We start from the raw sequence: 18,557 nt of genomic DNA, 5'->3' as shown, positions 1-18,557 counted from the left end.
ATTTGCAGTGGGAAGTTCTGCTGGGATTGGTGGGTTATTTTGCACTCCTGGGTGAGGAGGAACTACTCAGTCTCCTCTGGGATCCCATTGTTCTGCTATAAGCTTAACCTGTTGTTGAAACATACTATACCTGCAATGGAACAGGTACCATTAAAAGAGGGGGAGAAGATGGGGGTCTTGCTCTGGCATAACCCACCCCTAATCCATCTCACGCCTGACAGTGCCGCCTCCCCTGGCCAACATGTATGGTATACATGACTTGGTCAAAGTCCTAAAACTGTAGCCACACTAACATCTAAAGATGAGGCCTTGGCATTCTTGTAGCAGGGAAATACCTCCCCATACAATTTCCTACTAAACATCTGTTTGACCTTAGACTCTGCTGCTCCTTTGGTGTCCAGTTGCAGGATGGGCACCTGATGGAAATACCTTTCTACAGTGGGCCCACTCCTATGTCCAACAAAGAAGTCAATCCAACCGATGGGTATGTGGGCAGCTGTCCCCCTCTAGCTCCTCAGGCTTGCCACGGTGGGTATCGCCTTTCCAGGAAAGGGACTGAAAGGCCCTAACACAGTACATTAAGAAGGATGAGCTAGGACTAGCACTCTTGATTTCATCTGATGTTACCAGTACTAATCTGGAAACCTGGCCCATGGCACACACGATCAATAACACTGGGCATGGGTCTTCTTTTTCTATGAATTAAACTACACATTTATTGAACTGCTGAATGGATTGGTTCTAGAAATACCACCACTGAGCCAGATCTGGGATGAGTTTATGGACATTCGAACACCTGGGCACCCCTTTATTAGTAAGAGAAAAGTTATTCTAAACAGAACCAACCCAGCTGTAACAGGAATATGAGACAGACATCATGGGAACTGTGTAATCATCCTGTCATATTAAGGGAAAGTGACTGGTTTGGCACTGACTGGTCACATCACCTGGGCATTTATTGGGCAGCCACCCAAAGGGGCTCAGTGGTACAAATCTTTGGCTATGGCTCCCACCTGGGTGGTGGGACCACTGCACCGTGGGTTTTCCCTTGGCACAGGGGAGAATCGCCCCCCTCCCCACCACCATGGTAACAATAGTTGCCAATTTCTCTCTTCTCAAGACTAGGTAGGTACACCGTGTCTTTCACTGACATGGATTATTTGGCTGTGGCTGTTGTCTTTGTTTCCTCCATTGGTTCGGTGGATGTTATAGCACATATAGATGCCCTTACTAAATTCATCCAGGAAATATTAAATGATAACCAACAAAACTTGTCCTTACTGAATACTGAAATATCTCTAGTGAGAAGAATTGCCCTCCAAAATAGAATGGCTTCGGGCATTATTTTTGTCTCAAAAGGAGGCACCCGTGCCATTATCAGAACAGGTATGCTGTGTGTTCATACCTGATGAGTCTGCTAATGTATCGCCTTTACTAAATCACATGAGAACACAAGTGAATCCCTGAAGGAGCCACCCCCAAGCTAGGGAACTTAATAAATCAGTTGTTGGAATCATGCAGCTCTTGGTGGAAAAAATAATTGTTTTGAGAATCATTATCTTAATCTGTGTTTTCTTTTGCATGTAACCGCACTGTTCCTATGGTATCTGCCCCCCAGTGCAGACAGACACCAAATGAACCACCTCCGTGATACTGAAACCCCTTGCTGACTGCTTAGGGGACACTATGGAAGAGGGGGTTGTGTGACACTCCCCCCCCCCCCCCCGTAAAAGCTGGTCAGGAGAAGTGGCATGTTGGGAGGAGGTCATCGAGAGGATGTGACCACAGGTTGACCCAGGAATTGGACCCTCAGAGACTTCTTGGGATGTGTATTCTGCTTGCCTTCCTAGTGATGTGGTTTTGAGACCATGTGCATGGTACTGATGGAAGCCAGTTGACGCCTCTATATGAATTTTTAACATGTGGTGGGTGCAGAGATCTACGTGTATTACTGCTGCCCAGGACAAGCCTCATATTTAAGGTCCCTTGCTTATTTAAACCTGCCACCTACCAACCTGGAGTGGCCTGCCACTTTTTTGGGTCTTTCTGTGTGCTCAAGTTTCAGATTGCACCTGGGGAGCTCCTGAGGTTGCAGACTAACACTCCTGTGGGGCCCTTAGTGGCAGAGAGGTTTACAAGTATTAAAGAACCAGGAGACTTACCTGGAACCTCCAGAGTCCTCCGATGTCATGAGTCCTTTCAAAACAGACTGGTTCCAAGCCTTCTTCCAGGCAGCACTTGATAGAAGAGAGCCCGCTTGCACCTCCTCCAATCACAGCAATTCTTTTCTTGGTCATGGTCTCCAGATGTCTTCACCAGGCTGGATCAATGTAACCTGTCCAAAAACAACAACAACAACAACAACAACAACAACAACAACAACAAAAAACAAAAACAAAAAACGGACAAAAGACAGAAAGCACACATCAGTTAACACATTTCGAGGAAGAGAGACCTTGGTCTCCGCATCCAAATAAATGCTGCCTCAACAGGTGCTTTGGGGGAAGCCAGATTCTGCCTTCCCTTTGGCTGTAGGGAATGGCTGCGCAAGGGATATGGGAGCCCTGCGTTTGCAAGACCCAGAGCTGAGAGCCCCACTGCGGTAACCCATCTCACTGTCTTTTGCAGCACTTGGCCGATCTTTCAGCTGTCATGCAGGGGCTACTCTGCACTTCAGCTGTTATCAAAGACATATAAAGCAACTGAGTGCAAACAGCAACAGCCAATGGGGAGGAGCCATTCCTCTCCACCTCCCTCCAGCCAAAGCCCAGCCACTCAGCGGCACCCACTCCCTCCTGCAGCGAAAATATAACGTGGGCCAACCCTGCTTTGGGCAGAAAAAAATCCTACAACCTTTATTTTTCAGCTGTGGCCGCCCAGACACGCAACTACCCTCCCTGGAGACAGAGTGGCCCTGTGTCTCTATCCCTCCCCGCCCTTCCACATCCACTTTTAACTTCCTGGTATCTGCCTTAAAGTGACAAACTCCTCCTGGTGAAGGGAAACCAGCGACAACCCCAAAGCAAGTCACGCTCTAAAGGCTTGAGTGGAGAACGCCTTTCAGGAGATCTGTTAAAACAGACCCCAGCACCCTCCTTCCCCCTCCCACCCCACTCTCACCTCACAGAGTGGCTCTTTAGTTCCCCGCTGGTGGTAGAAATTTACTTACAATACCTGTGCACTGAGCTGGCTGCTGGGGTTCAGTGAGAAAGGGATTGTTTCCTCCTTAGAGAAGCTTATAGTTTAGCAGAGAAGTCCAAACATAAACAGAATTTCAATAAAATAGAAAAACTTTTTAAAAGTGGTTTCTCTCACACAGTTACATATGTGATTAAAAACATAAATATCCACTTTGAAAATAGAACTTGAGGGGCGCCTGGGTGGCTCAGTCGGTGGTCAAGAATCTGACTTTGGGTCAGGTCATGATCTTACAGATCGGGCCAGTGAGTTCTAGCCCCTCCTGCACGTGCATCCAGCTCTGTGCTGACAGCTTGGAGCCTGGAGCTGCTTTGGATTCTGTCTCTCTCTCCCTCTCTACCTCTCCCCTGCTCATGCTTTGTCTCTCTGTCTGTCAAAAATAAACATTAAAAAAAAAATTAAAAACAATTTTTTTCAAATATAAAATCATGCAGAGGAGGCCAGTGTAAGGGATGTAGGATTTCACACACCAAGTCAGAATCAGCGCCTGTCCCACCCAGGAGTCTGCTCTGATAGATGTGAGGGGTTGTTGGAGATAAGCAGTGGCTGATGCCATCCATCTGTTTACCTTCTACTTACTCCCTCAGTCAACTTGGCTTAAGATGGTTTGATGTCAATAATGTCAGCCCTGGGTTTTGACTTGCTGGCCTCCCCCAAAGCATCCTCCATGGACCAATAATTATCATTTCTCAAGGACTCACCTTGTGTGTTTCAAAAAGCCCGATGGGAATGAACCCATGTAATTTCTCAGCAACCCCATGAGGCAAGCATATCATCACCCTCATCTTCCCAGTAAGTGGAAAGGCAAGGATGCAAACCACACAGTTTAATTTACAAATGAGTTATTCATAAATTGGATAATTTTGAATGTACTAGAGATGCCTAGGTTCAGGAAAAGAGTGAATACTTTTACAAACTGCATATTAATCTCTCCCTTATTGATTTACTTTTACAATTTCAGAACAATGCAAGAATTACTTTTAAAACTTAATATTTTAAAATGTAATTTTACTTTAGTTCTTTACTAATTAGTGTTTTGCAGTCAATTACAAATAATTAGGTCAATTACTCAAAAAACAATTTTTTTTTAGGAGCACCTGGATGGCTCAGTTTGTTAAGTGGTTAAGCGTCCGACTTCAGCTCAGGTCATGATCTCATAGTTTGTGAGTTCAAGCGCTGCCTTGGGCTCTGTGCTGACAGCTGAGAACGTGGAGCCTGCTTCAGATTCTGTGTCTCCCTCTTTCTCCGCTCCTCCCCTGCTTGTGCTCTTTCTCTCTCAAAAATAAATAAACATTTAAAAACAATTTTTTTAGTTTATTTATTTATTTAGAGACAGAGACAGCATGAGCGGAGGAGGGGCAGAAAGAGGGAGAAGAGGGAGAATCCTAAGCAGACTCTGCTCTGTCAGCACAGAGCCCCACACAGGCCTCAAACTCAGGAAACTGTGAGATCATGACCTAAGCCAAAACCGAGAGTTGGATGCTTAGCCAACTGAGCCACCCAATTACTTTTAAATTTGGAAAATACGTTTTGTATTATTTTTAAATTACTTGTAAAATGTTTTAAACCTTGACTCAAATTCTGTTTCATCTAACTGCCAGTCTGCAAATGAGAGGATTTCTTCACTGGGCTGTAACAATACGTACAAACTAAAATACGGGTAGGTTCTACCCAGTTACTCATGCTATTGGGAAAGAACAGTAACACAAATAACAGGATAGATGACAGTGACTAATCCCAAGGTAATATATATGAGGCTTTTGAAGGAGTGTGTGTACATGCATGTATGCATGTGTGTGTGCATACATGTGGAATTGTCCAGAGGAGTTTCTGCAAAGGTCTAACCCAGGAGGGGCTTTTGAACAACATAGCCTTACCTCTAGTCAGAGGTTCTCCCATGTCCTAATTCTTTCTGTTAAGTCTGCATTTTACATTCATTCAATAAATATTGCGCTTTGGAGGCCACTTCTTTTAAGATGGCAGCCGTAAAAGAAGGAGCTTAGCTTAGATCTTGTTTGAAGAACTTCCAAGGAAAGCTGCCTGATCAGCACCGGACTGTGACATGAGTGAGAAATATACATTTGTTGAATTAACACTTGGAGATTTGTTATGGTAGTAACGCCTGCATCAATTAACCCTGGCTAGTACAGGAGTCACTTACAGCATAGCAGCAGCTATTCTACGCCTGCTGTGGGCTAGGTTTTTTGTTAGGCACAGAAGAGGGAGGGAAAAATCATACCGAAAGGACCTGAGGAGATAAAGCACAGGCATTGTGGTAGACTGAAAACATGGTCCCAAAGAGGTCCATGTTCTAATCCAAAGAACCTGTGGATGTTACCTTATATGACAAAAGAGACTTTGCAGATGCGGTTAAGGTAAGGATCTTTCAGATCATGAGATTATCCTGGATTATCCAGGGAGGCTAATGTAATCAGAGGTGTCCCCATAAAAGGGAAAGTGAGGAAGGTTTGATTTTTGAGACAGAAGGCCACGTGGATGGTTGAAGGCAGATGGTATGCTGCTGACTTTGAAGACGGAGGAAGGGCCCAGGAACCACAGAATGCAACTCTAGAAGCTGGAAAAAGTAAGGACACGGATTCTCCCCTAGAACCTCTGGAGGGAGCACAGCTGTACAGACACTGTGATTTGGGGCCCAAAGATACCATTTTGGGTTTCTGGTCTCCAGAAATGTAAGAGAATAAATTTGTATTGTTTCAAGCCACTAAACTTATGGCAGTTAGAGCTGCTCTAAGAAATAAATTCAGATGTGGTAAACCCTTGCACAAGATGCGGATATAGAGATTCGTTCAAGCGTAATCTGAAGGACACATTCTGTGAATCAGCTTACTTGAGATGAAACGTGGGGCAAGCAGCCATGCTGTGTTTCCCATGGCTCCTGGCTGCATGCCATACTGTTATAGAACGAGCAATGGAAGACCCTGCCCTTCGTGATTTTCAAAGATGGTTAGAAACACAGACTATAAATCCATTTAAAAGATTTAAAGATATTTTAAAATACTATTAATGGGGCACTTGGGTGGCTCAGTTGGTTGAGTGTCCAACTCTTTTTTCTTTTTTAGAGACAAAGTGGGGGAGGGGTGCAGAGAGAGAGAGAGAGAGAGAGAAAGAGAGGGAGGGAAGGAAAATCCAAGTAGGATCTGCACTGTCAGCATGGAACCCTATGCGTAGCTTGATCCCAGGAACTGTGATATCATGACCTGACCCAAAATCAAGAGCTGGGTGCTTAGCCAACTGAGCTACCCAGGCATCGGACTTTTGATTTCGGCTCAGGTCCTGATTCCAGGGTTGTGGGATGGAGCCCCGCATCAGGCTCCACACTGAGTTTGGAGTCTGCTTAGGATTCTCTCTCTCTCCCTCTGTCCCTCTCCCCTGCTCACTCTCTCTCGAATAAAAAAAAAAACAAAACTATTAAAACAAAACAAAACAAAACAAACAAGGGACAACTCCCCAATGAGGGAATGATTGGGTTCTAAAAAGTTTTCTAAACAATTGTTGAAAATCAAAATGCATTTTCCCCTAGAAACAATGTTACATTCTATGCTTAAGGCTCCAGAAGAGTCATAAAAATCTTAAAGTAGCACAAAAGACAATCAGGTTAAGTTAAAATCCTGAATCAATAGGGAATGAAAGTTTTGTGGTAATGGCTCCAACTCATTCACATAGAGAACACCATTCTTACCTAACGAGTCCTCTCATTTACTCCTCAGGCAGAAGGGTCCTTTTTCTGGCATATACATCAGAGACAGTTGAGACTTGGACTAGGGTGGGACCAGTGGAGATCAGGAGAAGTAGAGGATCCTGGGTATGGTTCAGAGATAGAATGTGATAACGGATGTGGAAGAGAGGTGTCATATAGAGCATTTTCTTGTGCACGTTTCCAGCCAATACCCACCTCCAGATGTAAGAGATATTCTTATTTCTATTGCCATAGTCTTTTTAAAAATTGAGGTAGAATTGACATGTATTAGTTTCAGGTATGCAGCAGAGTGACTTGATGTTTATATATTGTGAAATGATCACAGTAAGTTCAGTTAACATCCAGGAGTCTTATTTGTTCTTGAACTTTATTTAAATAGAATTATACAGTATGTACTCTTTGTGCTCAGTATTGTTATACAACTTAATGTTTTTAAGATTTATCCAAGTGGTTTGTATGTAACTGTAGTTCGCTCTTTTTTTTTCTATGAATATACAATTTGTTTATTCATTCTCTTATTAATGAGCATTTGGATTAATTCACTTTTTGGTATTATGAAGAAGGCTTTTTATTTTTCTGTAAGTCTCTGTGTGTGTGCATGAGTACACGTGTGTGTTTGTGTGTGTGTGAACATGTGTTCTCATTTTTCTCATGTGCCCGAGTGGAATTGCTAGGTCATCACGTAGGCATATGTTTACATTTTTTTTTTTTTTTGAGAGAGCGTGCAAGCAGGGGAGGGGCAGGGGGAGAAGGAGAGAGAGAGAAACTCAAGCAGGCTCCATGCTGAGCCCACAGCCAGATGCTGGGCTCTATCTCACAACCTTGAGATTATGACCTGAGCAGAAATCAAGAGTCAGACGCTTAACCGACAGAGCCACTCAGGCGCCCCAGTATATGTTTAATTTTAGCTGAAAATGCGAAAAATTTTCAAAAGAAGTTGTACTATTATACACACCTACCAGCAGTATATGAAAGTTCCAGTAGCTACATAGCCTCTCAGCCCTTGGCAGTATTACCATTGATGTGGGTGTGTGATACTATCTCATGGTGTTTTAATTTCCCTAATGACTAAAGATGTTGAAATTCTTTCCATTTAATTTTTTGGCCATTTGTGTGTATGTGTGTGTGTGTGTATTTTTATTTGTAATATTTATTTATTTTTTAGAGAGAGACACAGAGTGAGAGTGGGGGAGGGGCAGAGAGAGAGAGGGAGACACAGAATCCCAAGCAGGCTCCAGGCTCCAAGATGTCAGCACAGAGCCCGATGCGGGGCTTGAATTCATGAACTCTGAGATCATGACCTGAGCCGAAGATGGACGCTTAACAGACTGAGCCACCCAGGGACCCCAGTATATATATTTTTTGCCAAGTGTTTGTGAAAATCTTTTGGTCATTATTTAAAAGCTGGGTTGCCTTATTATTGATTTGAAAGACTGCAGTCTGCTTACAAACCCTTCACATAACTATACATTTCAAATATTTTCTCCCAGTCTGTGACATAACTTTTCACTTTGTGTCTTTTGATGAGCAGAAGTTTTAAATTTTGATGAAATTTATTTAACAGTTTTTCTTTTACAGTTAGTACTTTTTACTCCTATTTAAGAAATTCTTGACATCCGAAGCTCATATAGTGTCTTGTGTTTCCAGCTAGAAGATTCATAATTTTAGATTTCAAATTTAGATCTATGATCTGTTTTATTTCTTTTTTGAGAGCGGTAGAGGCAGAGGGAGAGGGAGAGAATCTTAAGCAGGCTCCACGCCCAGCATGGAGCCTGACATGGGCCTCGATCTCATGACCTTGAGATCATGACCTGAGCCTAAATCAAGAGTTGGATGCTAACCATCTGAGCCACCCAGATGCCCCTATGATGCATTTTAAATTAATATGAATGGTATAAGTGTAAGGGTCAAAGTGAATTTTTTTTCCATCTGGATATTGCATTCTTCCAACAGTATTATTCTATGAATTTTCTTTCCCCTTAAATTGTATTGGTGTCTTTGTCATTGGTCATATATGTATGAACCTATATCTGGACTCTGTTCTATTCCATTGATCTATTTGTTTATCCTAAACCTATACCATATTGTATTAATTACTTACCTTTAATCTAAAATTTGAAGAGTAGTTATATATATCTTCCATCTTTGTGCTTATTTAATTTAATTATATATATATATATATATATATATTTTAATGTCTATTTATTTTTGAGAGATATAGACAGAACATGAGCAAGGGAGGGGCAGAGAGAGAGAGAGAGAGAGAGAGAGAGAATCCAAAACAGGATCCAGGCTCTGAGCTGCCAACACAGAGCCCGATGTGGGGCTCAAACTCACAAGCCATGAGATTATGACCTGAGCTGAAGTCAAACACTTAACCAACTGAGCCACCCAGGTGCCCCATATTTTATTTTATTTTTTAATGTTTATTTATTTTTGAGAGAGAGAGAGAGTGCATGAGAAGAGGAGGGGCAGAGAGAGAGGGAGAGAGAGAGAATCCCAAGCAGCCTCTGTGCTGTCTGCACAGAGCCCAATGTGGGGCTGGAACTCATGAACTGTGAGATCATGACCTGAGCCGAAATCAAGAGTTGGATGTTTGACTGACTGAGCCACCCAGGCGCCCCTGTGCTGATTTTAAATATGATTTTGACTCTTCTAGGTTTTTTTCAATTCCACATAAATTTTAAATTTAACCTATCAATTTCTACCAAAAAAAGTCTCCTCCTGGCTTTTGATTAGGATTACATTGATTGTGTAGACCAACCTGGGGAGAACTGACATCCTAACAAATAAGTCTTCTAATCTGTAAAATAGACTCTTTTTCCTATTATTAGGTCTTCTTTGATTTTTCCCCATGTTGTTTCATAATTTTCAGTGTGGAATCTTGCATGCTTTATTTAGTCCTGTGCATTTTATTTTTAAAATCCTATTGTAAATGGTATTGTTTTTACATTTTCATCTTCCAATTGTTTCTTGCAAGTATGAAGAAATACAATTGATATTTGCATATTGACTTTATTTCACATGGCTTTGCTAAATTCACCTATTACTTCCAGTACTTTGTAGATTTCTTGTATAGTCTATGTACACAATCATGTCATTTATGAATAAAATGCTACTGTTTTCTTTCCAATTTTTTATTAAAATTTTTTTTTCTGTCCTTATTGCACTGGTTAGGACCACTAATACAGTATCGAATAGAAGTGGTGATAATAAACATTCTTGTCTTGTTAGGGGGAAATATTCATTATTTTATCATTGAGTGTGATGTGATTTGTATATTTTAGGTAAATAATCTTATCAAATTGAGGAAGTTTCTCTCTATGCTTAGTTAACTAAGGCTTTTTATTATGAGTGGGGGTTGAATTTTATAAAATGCTTTTTCTGTGTCTGATAAGATGATCCTGTTGTTAAAATTATATTGAATGATTTTTTTAATGTTAAGCCACCTATGTCTTTCTAGAATAAACTCACATAACCATAATGTGTATAGTTCTTATATAACGTTGTATTTTATTTGTTAAATTTTCACTTTGAGTTTTTTTCTGTCTATATTCTAAAGGAATATTGCTCTAATTATTTTTCCTTGTAATATCCCTGATAGGTTTTGGTATCAAGGTTATGCTGGCCTGTCTGAAAGATTTTGTATAGCATTGTTGATCTTTTTCCTTAAAAGTTTGGTAGCATTTACCAGTGTAGCCATCTGGATCTAGCATTTTGTTGTTGGAATGTTTTGAATTATGGATTTAATTTCATTGAAAGATACGGGATTGTTCCAATTTTCTCTCTTCTTGTGCTAATTTCTGTAAGTTATGTTTTTCTAGGAAGTTGCCCATTTCATCTAGTCTGTCAAACTTATTGGCATAAAATTAGTCATGACATCCCCATATTATTCTCTTAAAGTGTGTGGCATCTAGAGTGATGTTGTCCCTGCCTTTCCTAATATTAGGTATTTCTGTTTTTTTCACTCTTCCTTTTCCTTGATCAATTTTGTCAATTTTATTAATCTTTTTAAAGAACCATCTTTTGGCTCCATTAATAATCTCTGTTTTATATCTATTTTCTATTTCATTAATTTCTGATTTTATGTTTATTATTTCTTTCATTCTGCATTCACTCTTTCTTAAGCTTGTAGAGATATTTACTTAATCAAATCTCCATCTGAGAACTACTATATCTGCATCCCACAAATTTTCATATGTTGTATTTTCATTACTATTACTTTCAACTATTTTCTAATTTCCACTGTAATTTCATCTTTGATGAATGGATTATCTTCTTTGTTTTTATTAAAAAGTTTTTAATGTTTATTTAGTTTTGAGAGAGAGAGAGAGAGAGAGAGAGAGCCAGCAGGGGAGGGACAGAGAGAGAGGGGGAGAGGATCCCAAGCTGGCTCTGTGATGACAGCAGTGAGCCCAAAGCAGGGCTTGAACTCATGAACCGCGAGATCATGACTTGAGTCAAAGTCAGACACTCAGCCCACTGAGCCACCCAGGTGCCCCTAGAAGTGACTTAATTTTCAAATAATTGGGGATTTTCTAGATACTCTATCATTAATGATTTCCAACTTAATTTTGTTGCCTTTAAAGAATGTAATTTGTATGATTTTAATTCTTTGAAATTGATTACTAGTTTAATGGCTTAGCATATGTTATATCGTGTTCAGTGTTTCACATACATTTGAAGAGACTGTGTAACCTTCCGCAACTGTGACTTAGGTTAAGTTGTTTGATATTGTTGCTCAAATATCCTATAACCTTAGTGATGTTTTGTCTGCTTGCCGTATTGATTATCAAGGAGGTATGTTAAATCTCCATGTGTAATTCTAAATTTGTCTTTCCCATATAGTTCTGTTAATTATTTGCTTCATAAATTTTGAAGTCATATTACTAAGTACATACACACTCAGGATTATGGCTTCTTTCTATGGAATGTATCTTCTAATTATAAATTTCCTTCTTTTTTCTTTCACTTCTTCCTTCAAACTTACTTTGACATTTATTAATATAACCATATCAATTTTCATGTGGTTTCTATTTGCATGGAATATTTTTTCTCATTTTATTTCCAGTTACTCATATTTAAATCAATTGCTTATATTTAAAGTGTGTTTTTTTGTCGGCAGGATATTGTTGGGTCTTTTTTTTTTTTTAATAGTCTGACAATCTTCTTTTCTTTTTTTAAGATTTATTATTATATTATAAGTAAGCTCTACACCCAAGGTGGGGCTTGAACTCATGGCCCTGAGATCAAGAGCCACATGCTCTACCAACTGATCCAGCCGGCACCCTGACAGTCTTTTTTTTTTAAAGAGTAATTAGTGCTGTGGTGCCTGGATGACTCAGTCAGTTAAGTGACTCTTGATTTCCACTCAGGTCATGATCACATGGTTCTTGAGATTAAGTCCTGTGTCGGGGTCTGCACAGACAGTGAGGAGCCTGCTGGTGATTCTCTCTCTCCCTCTCTCTCTGCCTGTCCCCTGCTCACACAAGTGCTCTCTCTCAAATGGATAAATAAACTTTAAAGACTAATTAGTCCTTTTAAATTTATTGTGATTACTGATACAGTTACTGGAAATTGATTTATTTTTATTTTTAATTTATTATTATTATTTTTTAAATGTTTGTTTATTTTTGAGAGAGGGAGAGAGACAGAATGTGAGTGGGGGAGGGGCAGAGAGAGAAAGAGACACAGAATCTGAAACTGGCTTCAGGCTCTGAGCTGTCAGCACAGAGCCCAACAGGGGCCTCGAACCCACGAACCATGAGATCATGACCTGAGCCGAAGTCAGACGCTTAACCGACTGAGCCACCAGGCACCCAAAACTGATTTATTTTTTAAATTTTACATCTCTTCTTTGTTCCTCCTTTCCTTTCGCTTAACCAAGTGTGTTTTAGTTCTTAGGGATGCCTGGGTGGCCCAGCTGGTTAAGCATCTGACTCTTGATTTTGGCTCAGGTCATGATCTCGTGGTAATGAAATGAATTCCCATGCTGAGCTCTGTGCTGAGCATGGAGCCTGCTTAAGATTCTCTTCTACCCTCTTACTGCCCCTTCCCTGCTTGCTCTCTCTCTTTCTCAAAGAATAACAAGTTAAAAAAAAAAAAAAGTATGTTTTAGTTCTTCATTTTTCCTCTTTTATTATCTTTTTAAATCATTTTTTTTACATTTTTAGTGGTTATTCTAATGATTACAATAAGCATCCCTAATTTATTACTGTCTATCTTGAATTATTCTTTAATTGCTCCACAACATAAGAGTATTACAACAGTATGCTCATAATTTTATTTCCCCCGAATTTCGTTATTATTGTCATATATTTCACTTCAACATGTTATGAAACCTACAATACATTGACAACCTTCTTGTTTTACACGGCAGACAGTCTTTTAAAAGAATTTGAAATGAAAATTTAAAAAATGCCATTTGTCTCATATCAAAATATTACATTCCTGGGGATAAACCCCCAAAGATGTGCAAGTTCTCTAGGCAGAATGTAGAGAAAAATATTGGAAAAAATGTTAAAAACCTACATTGATGGATGAGACACCATGTTGGTGAGTTGTAGGAGTCAATATTGTAAAGGTGTCAGGTCGCTGCAACTTAGTCTTCAAATTCAATGCAATGCCAATCAAACCTCAACATGTAGGAGAGTGCGTGTGCACATGCACATGTGTGTGAGGCTGATTTTAAAATCTTGGCCAAGACATCCAAAAAAGAACAAGACTCACTAAAGAAGATGAATAGGTGGCAAAGAAGCATATGGAAAGATGTTCCACATCATGTGTCATCAGGTAAATGCAGATTAAACTGACAATGAGATAATGCCACACATCTATTAGAATGGCCAAAATCTACACCACTGACAACACCGAATGCTGACAAGGCTGTGGCATGACAGGAACTCTGATTCATTGCTGGTGGGAATGCATAACAGCACAGCCACTTTGGAAGACAGTTTGGTGGTTTCTCACAAACTGTATATGCTCTAACCATACATGCAGCAATCATGACCCTTGGTATTTACCCAAAAGAATGGAAAACTTATGTCCAGGGGCACCTGGTTGGCTCAGTCAATTAAGCATCTGATAGCCAGCAAAGGCAGCCAACGAAGGAGAGACACATGGATCCGAGAGCTCCACTCTGGTAACTAAGGACTGTATCTATGGACACAGGTCACTCTGACCCCTGGGCCCACTTGGCCCCCAGTGGCCAAATCTGGAGGCATTCCAGATGATGATTGAACCTAGTCGGTTAAAGTACAGAATGGTTCATTGGTTCCTAGGTGCATTGTCTCTCTGAGAATGTATAAGGTGTGGGTTTCTAAGGCCCTCTTGGCCCCCTTCCTGGCACCTTGGACCCAAGCGAACACTTTTGTTCTTCAAAACCATGAATGGTTCAGGGAAACAACTAAGAGGTCATGTCCCTGTAACTGTTCCACTTGAGGTGTTGAGAGATAAATGGCCTTTCATGAAAACAGCAAAGCAAATATTTTGTAAATATAAATAAACATAGATACATAATAAAAACAATAAAAGAAATTAATCAATAAGCAAAGGGCAGGAGGGAACGTTATGACAAAACAATCATGTTATTCATTGTTGGGTGATTATACAAAGGAACAACTTTAAAATTGGGTAATGTTAGAAAAACATAGATGACGTATGTTGCAAGAAAATCACTAGCATATATAATGCCACGTTTACTGCAATAAATCGGCCAGTTCAACACACTGCTGTTGTCTGTGTCTGTTTTATTTTAGTTTCAGTTTTTTATTTTCCAGTTTTTTATTTTAGTTTTATTTTATTTTCACCGACGCTGTTCTTCCTTCGGGAACCCCTGGTTGCTGGAGCTGGTCTTCGGCACTGCTTGGAATTTTCTGTCTTTCTCTGTCTTTCAAAATAAATAAATAAACTTAAAAAAAGAAAAAAGTCTCCCCTCCCACTGCCATTGTGAACAGCTGCGCCTTGAAGAGCTTGAACATCTGTGGGAGCTCTTCTTTGGAGGTTTGAGTTTTGAAACAACTAATGAGCATTTTGAGCAATGGAGAATGCTTACAGACTGTGTGGTAATGACAGATCCAAACACCTCACACTCCAGAGGCTTAGGTTTGTCACATATGCCACTATGGAGGAGGTGGATGGAAGAGTTGTGGAACCAAAGAGGGTGGTCTCAAGAGAGGATTCTTGAAGACCTGGTGCCCACTTAACTGTGACAAAGATTTTTGTTGGTGGCATTAGAACATCATCTAAGAGATTATTTTGAACAGTGTGGGAAAATTGAAGTGATTGAAATCATAACTGACTGAGGCAGTGGCAAAAGAGAGGCTTTGCTTTTGTAACGTTTGATGACCATGACTCTGTAGACAAGATTATTATTCAAAAAGCCATTCTGTGAATGGCCAGAGCTGTGAAGTAAGGATATCTCTAAGCAAGAGATGGCTAGTGAAGGTCGAAGTGGTTCTGGAAACTTTGTTGGTGGTCATGGGGGTGGTCTTGGTGGGAATGACAACTCTGGTTATTGAAGAAACTTCAGTGGGTGAGGTAGATTTTGTGGCAGTCAAGGTGGTGGTGGATATGGTGGAAGTAGGGATGGCTATAATGGATTTGGTAACGATGGCAGCAACTTGGAAATGGCGGAAACTTTAATAATTTTGGCAATTACAACAATCACACTTCAAATTTTGGATCCATGAAAGGAGGAAATTTTTGAAAGCTCTGGCCCCTAAGGTGGTGGAGCCCAAAACTTTGCCAAACCATGAAACTAAGGTTGGTATGGTGGTTCCAGCAGCAGTGGTAGCAGTGGTGGTGGCAGAAGGTTTTAATTACTGCCAGAAGACCAAACTTAGCAGGAGAGGAGAGCCAGAGAAGTGACAGGGAAGCTACAGGTTACAAAAGATTTGTGAACTCAGCCAAGCAGGGTTGGCTTTAGTTGTGGTGGCAGGGCCTAACTGCTACAAAGAAGACATGTTTTAGGCAATTCTCATGTGTATGGGCAAAAAAACTCAAGGATTGTATTTGTAACTAATTGTATAATAGGTTATTTTAGTTTCTGTTCTGTGGAAAGTATAAAGCATTCCAACAAGGGGTTTTAATGTAGATTTTTTTTTTTTTTGCACCCATGCTGTTGATTGCTAAATGTAATAGTCTGACACTGAATAAATGTCTTTTCTTAAATCAACTTGCATTTCTATATACCAGCAGTAAAAAATTAGAATCCAAAAGTTAAAAACAGTACCATTTATAACAGCTCTTCATAAATGAAATAATAGGTATAATAATAGTAGGATATGCAGGATCTATATTTTGAAAATTTAAAAATCCAAATGAAAGAAATTAGAGAAGACCTAAATAAATGGTGAGACATATCCTTTTCATGGACTGGAAGATTCAACATGGTTGAGATGTCACTTTTCCCTAAACTGATATAAAGACTTAATGCAATACCAATTAAAATTCTAGCAGAATTCTTTGCAGATGTAGACAAGCTAATTCTGAAATTCTTATGGAAATGCAAATAAACTAAAGTAGCCAAAACAACTTTGTAAAACAAGAACAAAGTTGAAGGAACACATTACATGTTATTAAGACCTACCATCAAGCTACAGAAGAGAAGACCATGTGTTATTGGTGAAAGAAAAGACACTTATATCAGTGGGACAGAACAGACTGCAGATATAGACCTTAATAAATTTAATCATTTTAAAAAATGAAAGTACAAGGGCAATTCAATGGAGAAAAGACAGTCTTTTTAACCAATGGCCCTGGAAAAAGTAGACATCTAGACACAAAAAGTGAACACTGACCTATATCTGACACCATACGCAAAATTAATTCAAAATGGACGGAAGACCTAAGTGTAAAATATAAAACCATAAAACTCTTAGAAGAAAATATAGGAGAAAATCTTCATGACCTTGAGTAGGGCAAAGATTTCTTGGCTATAAAACCAAAAGCATGATCCATAAAAGAACAAATTAATAAATCCAACTTTGTCAAAAAAAATTTTTTTTAATTTTTTTTTTAATGTTTATTTATTTTTGAGACAGAGAGAGACAGAGCATGAACGGGGGAGGGTCAGAGAGAGAAGGAGACACAGAATCCGAAATAGGCTCCAGGCTCTGAGCGGTCAGCACAGAGCCTGCCGCGGGGCTCGAACTCACGGACCGCGAGATCATGACCTGAGCCGAAGTCGGACGCTCAACCGACAGAGCCACCCAGGCGCCCCCAACTTTGTCAAAATTTAAAGCTTCTCCTCAAAAAACATTAAGAGAATTAAAAGACAAGCTATGGATCAGATAAAAAGTTTACTAATCATATATCTCACAAAGAACTTCTACCTAGAATATATAAAAAAACTCTTAAAATGGAAAAAAAAAACCACCCCAATTTAAAAAAAAAAGTAGGCAAAAGATTTGGACAGATACGTCACCAAAGAAGACATATGGATAGCAAATACCACGAATGAACTCATTAGTCATTGGGGGAAATGAAAATTAAAACCAAATGGGAAACGATTACATGCCTATTAGAATGGCGAAAATGAAAAATACTGACAACATCCAGTGCAGGTAAGGATCTAGAACAACTGGATCTCTCATACATTGCTGGTGAGAATGCAAAATGGAGCAGTCATTCTGGGAATCAATTTGGTAGGTTTATATTATATAAAGTTAAACACCAACCACATGACCCAGAAATCCTGCTTCTACATACTTAGTCTAGAAAAATGAAAACAGGTCCATACAAAAACTTGTACATGAAGGTTCATAGTTGTATTACTCATAACTGCTCAAAACTAAAAATAACCCAAAATATTCTTTCACATTTGAATGGATAAACAGTGTGATGTATCCACACAAGGGAATGCTACTCAGCAGTAAGAATGAATGAACTATTAATACATAAACAACATGGATGAACCTGAAATGCATTATACTAAGTGAAAGAAGCCAGGTTCAAAAGCCAGTATATTTCCATTTATGTGACATTCTGGAAAAGATAAAACTATAGGGATGATGAACAGATCAATTGTTTCTAAGGGTTAGAGATGGAGTGAGAGACTGATGAAGGAGTGTTAGAGTTGTTCTGTATCCTGTTTGTAGTGGTGGTTATAACAATCTATGCAGTAAGACTGATAGAACAGTAAACCAAAAAAAACCCCAAACAAACAAACAAACAAACAAACAAAACCCAACCCACATGAATTTGCCATATGTAAATTTTAAAACAATAAATTAGTTGAAATATATTAGAGGTTGGACTCATCTTGGGTCAAACTGAAGGTCCACACAGCCCACAATTCTATGTCTCTTAGTGCCATAAAATAGGATGGTTGCTATTTATCCTTTCTGGTCTTATATATACAAGCATTTTTTTAATGGTTATCTGTCATTCTATTAGGTATAATGGACTCATTCTTGCGCTGAAAACACATTTATCTTACCTTTTTAAACCACACACTTAAGGTCACAGTAACATTTAGTAACATTTCCTTATAAGGGGAAATTTCAAAAGTCCAAAAGAATCAACTGGGTAACTATTTGTACTAAAAACAGAGTTCAATAAAGAAGCAAAATATAAGATTAACATACACAAATCAATGTCTTTCCTATATGCCAATTAAAAAAAGTAATGGAATACA

General features: G+C 39.4%; 2 protein-coding genes across 3 annotated transcripts in view; one reads left to right on the top strand and one right to left on the bottom strand.

Annotated features, from left to right (window-relative positions):
* The window catches only part of FMO5 (flavin containing dimethylaniline monoxygenase 5), a 34,733-nt gene extending 31,791 nt beyond the window's left edge, over nucleotides 1-2,942 (bottom strand). Inside the window, exons 1-2 of one of the 2 annotated variants that reach the window (XM_019436498.2) lie at nucleotides 2,854-2,942; nucleotides 2,163-2,335 (exon numbers count right to left, since the gene is read on the bottom strand). In XM_019436498.2, the coding sequence (XP_019292043.1) occupies nucleotides 2,163-2,297 (135 nt within the window). In that variant the 5' untranslated portion in view covers nucleotides 2,298-2,335; nucleotides 2,854-2,942. Of the gene's footprint in view, nucleotides 1-2,162; nucleotides 2,336-2,616; nucleotides 2,744-2,853 lie in introns of those variants that run through there. The other variant, XM_019436497.2, reaches the window with a different exon arrangement.
* The window catches only part of CHD1L (chromodomain helicase DNA binding protein 1 like), a 175,855-nt gene that overhangs the window by 90,702 nt on the left and 66,596 nt on the right, over nucleotides 1-18,557 (top strand). The window lies entirely within an intron of this gene.

The sequence above is a fragment of the Panthera pardus genome, unplaced genomic scaffold (genome assembly GCF_024362965.1).
Source record: "Panthera pardus isolate Hobbes unplaced genomic scaffold, ASM2436296v1 HiC_scaffold_11, whole genome shotgun sequence".
NCBI classification, from domain to species: domain Eukaryota; kingdom Metazoa; phylum Chordata; class Mammalia; order Carnivora; family Felidae; genus Panthera; species Panthera pardus.
The sequence above is the reverse complement of the archived record's forward strand: the minus strand, read 5'-3'. Positions and strand labels throughout refer to the sequence as shown.